The sequence below is a fragment of the Amia ocellicauda genome, chromosome 1 (assembly GCF_036373705.1).
Source record: "Amia ocellicauda isolate fAmiCal2 chromosome 1, fAmiCal2.hap1, whole genome shotgun sequence".
NCBI classification, from domain to species: Eukaryota; Metazoa; Chordata; class Actinopteri; order Amiiformes; family Amiidae; genus Amia; species Amia ocellicauda.
The window spans coordinates 8,728,342-8,740,502 of record NC_089850.1 but is presented as its reverse complement, the minus strand read 5'-3'; the positions used below and the strand labels follow the sequence as shown (position 1 = coordinate 8,740,502).

General features: G+C 36.5%; 1 protein-coding gene across 7 annotated transcripts in view; it reads left to right on the top strand.

Moving 5' to 3' along the window:
- Positions 1-12,161, top strand: part of LOC136759823 (myelin transcription factor 1-like protein) — a 138,661-nt gene that overhangs the window by 90,663 nt on the left and 35,837 nt on the right. For all 7 annotated transcript variants that reach the window (XM_066715264.1, XM_066715180.1, XM_066715342.1 and 4 more), the window contains exons 7-8: positions 6,268-6,402; positions 11,653-11,743. In XM_066715264.1, coding sequence (XP_066571361.1) covers positions 6,268-6,402; positions 11,653-11,743 — 226 coding nt within the window. The remainder of the gene's footprint in view (positions 1-6,267; positions 6,403-11,652; positions 11,744-12,161) is intronic.

The following is a 12,161-nucleotide window of genomic DNA, read 5'->3' as shown; positions in this document are numbered from 1 at the left end:
GCCAGCTCCAATGACATACATAAGAACATAAGAAAGTTTACAAACGAGAGGAGGTCATTTGACCCATTGTGCTCGTTTGATGTCCATTAATAAGTGATACAAGGATCCTATCCAGTCTGATTTTAAATGTTCCCAAATTTTCAGCTTCAGCCACATCGCTGGGGAGTTTGATCCAGATTGTGACGCCTCTCTGTGTGAAGAAGTGTCTCCTGTTTTCCTTTTTGAATGCCTTGAAGCCCAATTTCCATTTGTGTCCCCGGTGCGTGTGTCCCTGCTGATCTGGAAAAGCTCCTCTGGTTTGATGTGGTCAATGCCCTTCATGATTGTGAAGACTTGAATCAAGTCCCCACGTAGTCTCCTCTGTTCCAGGGTGAAAAGGTTCAGTTCCTCAGTCTCTCAGTAGGACATTCCCTTCAGACCTGGAATAAGTCTGGTTGCTCTCCTCTGAACTGCCTCTAGAGCAGCGATATCTTTCTTGAAGTGTGGAGCTCAGAACTGTACACAGTATCCAGATGAGCTCTAACTAGTGCATTGTACAGTCTGAACATTACTGCCCTTGTTCTCAATTCTACACTTTTGACAATATACCCTAACATCCTGTTTGTCTTTTTTATTGCTTCCCCACATTGTTTGGATGGAGAAAGTGAGGAGTCCACGCAGACTCCTAGATGTTTCTCATGCGTTACTTCATCTAGTTCTATTCCTCCCATAGTGTAATTATAGTGGCCATTTTTATTATCTGCATATAATACCTTGCACTTGTCCACATTGAATTTCATCTGCTAGGTGTCGGCCCACAACTGAATATTATCTAAGTCCCCATTGTATAGCTTGTGCTGCCGAGACTGTATCTGCTGCGCCATCTATTTTAGTATCATCTGCAAATTTGGCAAGTTTGCTAACTATCCCAGAGTCCAGATCATTAATACAGATTAGAAAAAGCAAAGGCCCTAGTACTGATCCCTGTGGAACTCCACTAACAACCTCACTCCAGTTAGAAGCAACTCCTCTAATCGACCCTCTGTTTCCTATACATCAACCAGTTCATGATCCATCTACTTACATTACCCTGAATACCTACAGCTTCCAATTTGAGGATCAGTCTTTGGTGTGGAACCTTATCAAAAGCGGTTTGAAATTCTAAGTATATCATATCATATCATACATGATCTACAGCTGCAGTTGCATGTTCAAAAAACTGCAATAAATTAGTAAGATATGATCTGCCTCGTCTAAATCCATGTTGACAATCTCCAAGAATATGTTTTTCATTAAGATGCTCCTCTATTTTCTGTCTAATAATTTTTTCCAACATTTTACAGGTGTAAAATTGGTCTGTAATTTCCTGTCTCAGTTTTGTCCCCTTTCTTATGGATTGGTATGACATTTGCCGTCTTCCAGACAGTTGGCACATCCCCTATTCTAAGTGTCATTTGGAACACTTGAGTTAGAGACCTAAAAATATTTTACCTAATTTCTTTAAGTACTGTTGGAAATATACCATCTGGCCCAGGTGATTTGTTTGTAGACAAAGGGCGCATTTCCCAGAGCATATCTATAGTAATTATTCATGTAATATATGATTGCCCAGTGGTTTCTATTATTTTTATTTAGTTTTGTATGTTGCATTTCATTTTGCATGTTTCACTTTGTTTTATATTTCTTTTTATTTTGTGTAATTTAATATTTGCACAAACTCTATAGGGCCCTTACTGTACAGAAAAGAAAAACAAAACAAAAAAAACACAGAAAGTTGGAACTGTAGCAAGAATCCAAACAGTCACATCATTTCCCCGAGGCATTGTTTGTGCATGTTTATCAAAACAGGAGATTTATTTGTGAGTTTGTTGCTCAAAAATGGTCATTAAACTTGGCAGAATCAGGTGCACAATCCTCAAATTAATGAAGGATTGGAGGAAAAATCTGGAAGATAAATCTCTTTAATTCATTGATTTCCACAATCACTTTCAGCAAATATATATGTATATCTGCCTTATTTCAAAGCAATACACTAAATTCAGCATGCACTATACCATCCCTTATTATCACAAAACAGGGCCTGTTTCTCTTTTGTTTACAAAATCTAAGATAGCTTCTAGAAAAGTACTCCAGCTTGGTCCCACCCATGTGTCCAAGACAAGAACATCCCTTTCCCCATTCAATTCTATTTGACTAAATAAATACCCTTATTCTGCCTATGAAATTAGCTCTGTGAAGTCAGTGAAATTGTACACACCTGTCCTGCAGTAAGCAAGCACATAAAAACACCCCTCAACAGAAATTCCATGCAAAGTACTAGTAGGGAAAGCACGGAGGGCGGATCAGTGATAAAGAATAGTAAATGAAGGGAAAGAAAAGGAGACTGAATGATCAAAGGCACATAACCTACCTTAGACATACAACCCCCCTTGGAAAATAAACCTGGATCGGACACTGACTACGAGACTGCTAAATCCTTTTAAATGTCTGTACCACAGCAAATCAAAGCCACGATCCATGGCTCACACCACACACCATGCCACTATATATATATATACAGTGTGTGTGTATATATTACCTCCCAGGGAAGCAGATTCAAACATGCCATTGGTCAATGCTTTTATGTGCTGTGCTCGAATTGTATGTGACCACGATCTTAAAATCCCACGGGAGACATTTATGAATAAATGTGGAAATAAATAAATACATAAATAAATAAATAAATAAATAAATAAATAAATAAATGATGAAATACATATATATTTCAACATGTATTTATTCATGTCAATATTTATTTATTTATTTATTTATTTATGTATGTATGTATTTAATGAAGTCCACTACACGCTTCCATAGTATGTGTGTGTGTACATATATATATATATATATATATATATATATATATATATATATATATATATATATATATATATATATGCCTTCTATTTTTCATTTTCAATATGAACTCTGTTGTCATCTTCACCTCTTGTTTGTGCACTCCCCCCCTTGTGGCTTGTTTGACTTTCATCCTGTCTATTTACTTGACTGTCTGCCTCTTTCTGTCTGGGTTTATTTTGCTTTAGAGCTAAATGACCGAGGTACTGGGTTACACAACGTTTAAAATTTAATTAGTGATCTTTCTGTGTCATTTGCTTTTAGAGGGCCTCTGTTGCTTTTATGTGTTGGGCTGAGCACTCTGAGATTCTCATTGTCTCTCTTGTTAAGAGGAAAAGATCTTCCTGTCACTTTTGTGGTCTCATTTGCAGCCAAATCAATATGGATTAGAATAGAGATGCATTCAGACTAGTCAGTTACACCATTTTGCCTGTAGGAGCGGTACCCAAAGTCAAATAATGTCTTCAGGGGGTCACTTTAATGACATGTTTTTAATGCATTCACTCACAGAGCTGTGTTTGATCTCTTTTCCTCATTTAGAGTCATATAGTGTTCCAGCTCCACAAAGTATAGTCCATGTGTGAAGTGTGTCACAAACCGGTATGTCACAAAACCTGATGTTTTGAGATTATTATTATTTTTTTAGTATGTTTTTACTTTATTTGAATAAGTTCTACGTCTAACCAGCATATATCTTACGCAAATGATGACTTCCAGGAGATCAACATTTCCATTCAGTTTTGAATAAAATAATAAATGTTGGATTGCAGGGGTGCTTTAGAATGGAATGACAAACATTGACTTTGTTTTATTTGGGTGTTTTGTCTTTTTCGTTCCGGGTAAATTATTCACTTTTACATAACAACGAACATGTGCACCGATATTCCTGCTGTGGTATCAAGCAGGACATAAAAAACACTTGCACTTGCCTCCATTGTTCAACTTTGTCAGAAGGTTTCTTTGAAATTCACTTTAAACCAAGGCCAAGTACCAGTCAGTTTAGTTACCTGGGACTGGCAGTGTCATGTAGTATGTTGTAATTCAAAAGCTGCTTTTTTTGTTGTTGTTGTTGCAAATGTACAGATTCCCATCAAATTATGTCATATAGATATAGGTACACTGTGTTACAGCGTGTTGCATTTTGGCATAATTGGCACTGACAAATGCCATTTGCATGTCACAACAGGCCACACTTGACCTCATTTCCATTGTGTAAAAGTGTTTGCTGTGTTGTGGATTTTTTTTTGTTGCATTTTGCACTTCAGGGCCACCGTAATTTTATAAGACTGTGCTAAACACCATTTAATGAAATAAATCTCAGGACTGTAAGGAAGTCATTTGCATCTACCTCACAATTCTTTGAATGGTGTGATCCATTCTTGAGCACAGATTGCTTTTTTTTCTCTTCTCCGAAGACTTCACTGGGAAATGTGTGTGTGTGTTTGTGTGTACTTTAGTACATCACACTATTTGTAAGTGTATGCTGCTGACTTGACATCAGTAGTCACTAGACGTTCACTAGAGTGTATTAGTGCACATCTCATAGTAGTGGCCTCAAATGGAAGAGAGAATGTATAGATTAATGCAACCAGTGCTAATATTAACACACACACAATATTCAATATGCAGTAGGTAGGAAGCACTAAAGGCAGCAATGTGGAGCAGTGGTCAGGGCTCCTGAGTGGAAGGTCGTGTGTTCAATCCCAGGTGGGGAACACTACTGTTGTACCCTTGAGCAAGGTACTTTACCTAGATTGCTCCATTAAAAACCCAGCTGTGTAAATGGGTAATTTTATGTAAAAAATAATGTGATATATTATAACAATTCTAAATTGCCCTGGATAAGGGGGGCTGCTATGAAATATGATAATAACCAAGCTAAGACCATCACCTCTGTATCTTGCAGGGTACTAGATTTCAGGCTCAGAGGTTGGCACATTATAATTGGAGATATATTGTTAGCCATGGTTTTCTTGACCTCAAAATGTAAATATTCACCTCCTGGTAAAAAAAAATGGTCAGAGAATGCTATAGTTGTGAAAACCCAAAGAATTGCTCTTACTCAATTTAGTGAATTTGGAGTTTAGGTTCCTAATATGCTCATGAAATTTGTCCTTGGGGCAAAAATCAGTGTGGAAGAGATAGCAGTGATAGTCACCCTCAAATACATTAAGAATGCTGCTGATAAGCTTTTTCAGTTATTCTGTGTTATCTCTTATGCCATGTGCATTTTTAGTGAAATATGAAATTGCATTTCTCCGTAGTTCAAATTTAACTCTTTCAACAAAATAAACATACATCTTCTGTTTGTGCTGTCGGAGATCCCCACCAAACAATTAGAGACATTCAGGGAACTAGTGTCAAATAATTCTTTTCCAGGCAGTGCTGCAGAGTGAGAGTAACAATGACAAAGGGATAGATAGAACAGATGGGCATGCTAAAAACCTGACCTTGGTTTTTCTTTAGGATATCATACTGAAAGGATGTTCAATAAACATCATTTTAATTCTCTTCTTCCCAGCGCAATGCAATGGTTTGCTGTAAATATCTTAATATAGCTTCTCATTTCCTTATATTACTGAAGGAGATCTTCAGAAAAGTGTATTTAAATATTCCTTTAGACCTGAACTGTTCAAATAAACACAAAGACTGGTAGACTGAAAATACACATACGCTTTGCAGAACATTTAGTGTCCAAATTAGGGCCATTGGGGCAGGCTTCAGCTTTTCTGGATGAGCCTTTCACATGTTTTGATGATACATGATAAATACTCTTTAACTGCATAATGGCATTTCCTGCCTTTTCCTTAGTACCAAAAGGTTTAGTACCAATCACTGATATTGAGAAAGTTACCTTGACAATCCAAATGATATACTCCTTCACATTGATTTACTGATCATGGATGGGTTTTATTTTTTCACCCACTCATTATAGGCTTACATGGATCAAGGCATCTGCTTATAATAGTGGAGAACAAAATCTGATAAAAAAAAAACACTTTTTTAGCTTATACTATGCTTGATCAGTACATTTTCACAATTGTTGATATTTTTTCAGAGTGAACATAAACTAATGTGCTCTGTTTAGAAATCAGTATATCAGTGTAACTCTTACAACAACCATTGTATGGACAAGGATTGTGTCCCATTTTGATGTGATATTCTGATATTCAGGGCACATTTTATATTTCAGTTAAAAATGTATTAATGTCACTGCTTTCATTTCATATTACATTTACTACAGCATAAATTAGTTTAAATGGTAACTTTGTTTTATATATAAGAAGTTGTTCAATGCTTTGGTCCTAACTACAAGAAGAGGAGGATGATTATGGATCATAATGCCTGTGATATATGTTTTTTGTTTTGTTTTTTCATTGTTTTAAATTGCAGATTCTTCAAGGGCCGAAAAGAAAGAGAGCAAGTGTCCCACGCCTGGGTGTGACGGGACGGGTCACGTGACAGGGCTGTACCCCCACCATCGGAGTTTATCAGGGTGTCCCCACAAAGACAGGGTACCGCCAGAAAGTAAGCAGAAAGGAAATATAATTATCAATTTAGGTGACAAAACTTTTATTTTATCAATTCAATATAATGTACTTTGTTTTCCCGCTTTTCTTTCTGAATGTTGCGTTTTTTTGTTTCCATTTCTCCTGCACTTATTCTGAAAACAAAAAAAAATTCTGAAGCACAAATTTGATTAATTTCCTTCTATGCAAAAGCTTGACCTTGCTTTACTTGTCTGTAGCTTTTAGTTTAACCACTGCTTGCCTACTTCAGGGTGTGTTGCTCATGCATGCAGTTTTCTGTGCTCATACTCCTGTTCCATGTTGACATTCAAACTCTACATTTGTGCCAATTTGCACTCACTCAGACATTAAAAAATCATTGCAATTTTTGAATATGTTTTGTATGTATGTGAGTGGTTAAAATAAGCTTTCATGATATTTAAACAAAACATTTGGTGCCACCTAAATTATAAATAAAGCATTTTTAAATAAATAACTAAACAACAAAAATACAAACTGATGCAGACATATATCCACATTTCTAGTGGTTTTCTCCCTTTAGTGGAATGTGAACATGTATGATTCAATTCAGCCTTATTTCTATCTCAGCAACAAAGAAAGTAAAAACCGAGCTGAGGTAAAATTAATGTACAGTGCGTTGGATAACTTAGTAAAACAGTCAAACTAGATTTACAGAGATAAACTTTCATATGGCTTATATTATGATCTATTTAGATGTAGGCCTTGCTTTCAATAGGACCCATACTGTATGTCATGCCAATGGTGGTCTCAGGCATTTGAATATCAGGGATGACATGACCTTGTACCATGTTTTCAGTACCCTATTTTCATCCTGAAAATTAGACAAAATTGCAATGTATCTACCATCTTCTTAAAGAAAAAAGCCTGTACATTGAAAGATGGAGATTATCTTTTGATCTGATTCCCTAATTTTATTTATCACATCTTTCTTTGCCCAGTGCAAACCTGTTGGTGCAAATTGTGGGAAAGGATTGTGAAGAACAGCCAATGATTTCATGAGTGGCATTCCACAAATATAAAGCGCACATTAGTTTTTATTTTTCTTCCTTTATTTCCTCATGCAAATCTGCACAGATAACATTTTTTCACCAAATTCACATTTTTTGAAACCATCTAATTATCTCAGCAATATTTTTTTACAAGGGAGGCTGAGCGCTGTTTCAGAAATTGGAAGTGTTTGTTATAGCCACAATCATCTTTATATTCTGACTTATGTTAACATTTTGTTTGGACAGATATGTCTTGCAAAGAAACAAATTACTGTGCTGCTTACTTTCAGCAATGTCATTACAAAGATTAATGACAAATTGCATGCTCCTTGGATCCTTTGAGGCCACAAGGCCAGAGATACACCAAACAAATCAATAGAGGGTCCTGCACCCAAATGCATCCTCTATAGTATTGCCAAACCAAATGTTTTCGCCATGTAAGATTTCATTAGTCACTAGGAGGCAACCCTGTCATATTTATATACAAATGCAATATTTTTCAATAAGCAGGATAAAGATCTTATCGAAAACCAAAGTTATAGTTCAGGAATTCAAGTGGAAACTCCAATATAAATGATTTCAGCCTTGTTTTCAAATGTTTTCATTTGATTAATTATGTGTATATACACTCACCTAAAGGATTATTAGGAACACCTGTTCAAATTCTCATTAATGCAATTATCTAACCAACCAATCACATGGCAGTTGCTTCAATGCATTTAGGGGTGTGGTCCTGGTCAAGACAATCTCCTGAACTTCAAACTGAATGTCTGAATGGGAAAGAAAGGTGATTTAAGCAATTTTGAGCGTGGCATGGTTGTTGGTGCCAGACGGGCCGGTCTGAGTATTTCACAATCTGCTCAGTTACTGGGATTTTCACGCACAACCATTTCTAGGGTTTACAAAGAATGGTGTGAAAAGGGAAAAACATCCAGTATGCGGCAGTCCTGTGGGCGAAAATGCCTTGTTGATGCTAGAGGTCAGAGGAGAATGGGCCGACTGATTCAAGCTGATAGAAGAGCAACTTTGACTGAAATAACCACTCGTTACAACCGAGGTATGCAGCAAAGCATTTGTGAAGCCACAACACGTACAACCTTGAGGCGGATGGGCTACAACAGCAGAAGACCCCACCGGGTACCACTCATCTCCACTACAAATAGGAAAAAGAGGCTACAATTTGCACAAGCTCACCAAAATTGGACAGTTGAAGACTGGAAAAATGTTGCCTGGTCTGATGAGTCTCGATTTCTGTTGAGACATTCAGATGGTAGAGTCAGAATTTGGCGTAAACAGAATGAGAACATGGATCCATCATGCCTTGTTACCACTGTGCAGGCTGGTGGTGGTGGTGGTGTAATGGTGTGGGGGATGTTTTCTTGGCACACTTTAGGCCCCTTAGTGCCAATTGGGCATCGTTTAAATGCCACGGCCTACCTGAGCATTGTTTCTGACCATGTCCATCCCTTTATGACCACCATGTACCCATCCTCTGATGGCTACTTCCAGCAGGATAATACACCATGTCACAAAGGTCGAATCATTTCAAATTGGTTTCTTGAACATGACAATGAGTTCACTGTACTAAACTAGCCCCCACAGTCACCAGATCTCAACCCAATAGAGCATCTTTGGGATGTGGTGGAACGGGAGCTTCGTGCCCTGGATGTGCATCCCACAAATCTCCATCAACTGCAAGATGCTATCCTATCAATATGGGCCAACATTTCTAAAGAATGCTTTCAGCACCTTGTTGAATCAATGCCACGTAGAATGAAGGCAGTTCTGAAGGCGAAAGGGGGTCAAACACAGTATTAGTATGGTGTTCCTAATAATCCTTTAGGTGAGTGCATATATATATATATATATATTTATATAATCCGTGTATGTTGTATTCCACAAATTAGTGTTGGTGTGTGAAAGTTTAAAAACACAGTGTGCTGGATTAAATTCAAACTTTATATTTATAAGTAGAAGAAGGAGGAACCTGACAAAAAAAACAAAAATACAGGTTTGTAGTTTTCTACAAGTGGGTCAAAGTTTTATTTAATCCGTCTCAGTATTTCCGTTTGTCAAGTGTCAGTATGAGAATGTATCCTTAACCAAATTGCCCTATTAATGAAAAAGAAAGTGGGTGAACTGCCATATAAAACTTTCATATTGATAATAAAAGTTAACAAAAATAAAATCAGTTCTTCATTTTTTTAACTGTGTACTATTAGTTGTTATGTTTAATCTTTCTTTTATTCATTTTTGTTAGTCTGTTTTGTATTTCCTATTAGCAATGAATGTCATTAATATTATCTTTATTGTGGAAAACACTCTATTTATTCACATTTCTTGCTTTGTTTTATTAAGCGTAATTACATGGCTGTCACAAATACATGTTAATTAAGTTTTGCTTTGCACTGGTACTTAATTTGAAGTAGGTCTGCAGGTTCTGTAAAAACAAAAACTTCTTTATTCCATGAGCCAGGTTACCGTATTGTTTTGACAGACGGTTGATAATTCTTTAAAAGATTTACATCAGCTTTCAAGAAACCAAACAAAAACAAACTGACAGATGCTTTCTACCTGAGTGAGGGTTTCATAAACATTTCACCTGAACGGTATTCATTTATTAAAGTCCTGTTCTGCAGAGGATTGTTTCATACTGAGGAGTATGGTAGGCCTCTCTTTTAGGAACAAATCAATTGTAGGAGAAAACAACATTTAAAATGAAAATACTTTAAAAGAGATTGACAATGGATTTAATTATAAACAAAAAATATAATAATGCATTTTATGTAAATGTGAATGTGTGGGGAAGTAGGCAATAATAATGACATGCATTTCAAATTACTGGTTCTGGGACATTGAATATTAGTGTAAATAAATTATAATATAAGAAACTGTATCATACACAGGTAAATACAGCCTTCAATGTAATTTATGTTGTTTGTGTTTAACATGCAGCAAGAAATAATGGTAAAAATGAAATGCCTTTATAGCTCTTACAGTTTCTTATGTAAGTTACAGTTTAAATTAAAGCACGTTTATATTATTTTAATGTGAATAATTCTGAGAAATATCTGTGAACTATCTGTGAAAAATAGTGAAAATCATAAAAAAAATTCCAATGGAGCAAGTTAACTTTTTAGTACATTATCAGTTTGTTGTGAAATTAAAAAGCTGAGAAGAAATGTATTTATATATTACAAACGTTTTTGGAACTTTGAGGAGTGGGACCAGTCTAGTCCAGGTCATACTGACTTATCACAATGTATCACGCAAGGTATGAGCCTCTCATAATATTGACACCTTGCTGTGTGGGGCATTGCATACCTGTTAAAGTGGTATGGCTTCTTCAATTAATCTGCTGTGTTTTAATTAATTGGGAAATGCAACACAGAGGCTGGGGGTTAGATTCTATAAAGGTGATAATGATCAAGTGCTGTTCCACGTGTAAAGATGTTATTTTGGGTTGACTTCCCCATCGCTGTTATTTAATGAAGCAAAAGCTACAATGCACATGTTCTCCATTACTGCTCAGGGCTTAAGGTAATGGATGACGATTGCATTGCCAAGAAACACATTTCACTGCACCAAACCACCTTGTGACACCTTATTTTTGTTGTTGATTGTTCCCAATAAGAGATGCAAAACCATGAATCTACATGTTCCAAATTAAAGTTTATTAAATATTCTATTTGCAGAACCACTTACAAGGGCAGCTTCATCCTGTTTCATCCTGTTCATTTGGTCCTTTGTTAAAAATGCTGAACTTGACTGTATTTTCCTAGATCCGTTACACACAAAATGATGACCATTTTCAACCCCCCCCTCACTCTGTGTGTCACCTTATGATGTGTGTATGTAATAGTGAAGGAAGAAGTTTGGATATCCCACCGTTTCTACACACTGTCACATTGTATGGCATTGCTTGTGCACATACATTACAGACATATCTTTCCATTTTGGGTCTTACGTCATCTGCAATGCCAACACGATGGTTATGAAATCATGTGACTGAGTCCCGTGCCTTGAATGATGTGAGCTACTAATGTCCCTTAAGCTGGCTGCTTTGCATGCTGTGGGCTGATGAGTTTCTCTATACTAACTCCTCTATATGATATGTTCTGCTCGTACAATGCTAAAGAATGCCTAATTGTTCGTAAACTAATCTAATTAACTGGTTCTGGGACTCCTAACCTCCCCTATTCTATCCTTTTTTTATCTTTCACTCTTTCTCTGTCAAGTTCTTGCAATGTATGAAAATGTTCTTAAGTGTCCTACACCGGGCTGCACGGGACGCGGTCATGTTAATAGCAACAGGAACTCCCACAGAAGGTGAGTGTCTGCAGGTGCCACAATTATTTCAAAACCTGAGATTGAACAGCATTGATCTTGTTTTCCTTTTCTTCCTATGAAGAAAGTTAGTATTTTGAAACATATAATAACTTTGGTGTTTAACTTAATGTTTTTTTACTTTCACCTGGGAGTCATTGTTTCTGTCTGTTGTTTTTCCAAGACACATGATACCTCAGCAAAAGGAGATCCATATTTTTCACTTAAATCTAAGCAATTGCTTATATGGCACAGGAAATGGCTAAATATACAATCAAAACTTCAAAAAAATACTTACTGTCAGAGATCTTCAGTGTCCCAATACTTATGACTTTAATACCCATGAGTTAAAAGCCTCCTGTTGGCCCCTACTTCCAAGCTATGATGTCAAGGCTAACCACTATACTTTCTTGTCAGGATT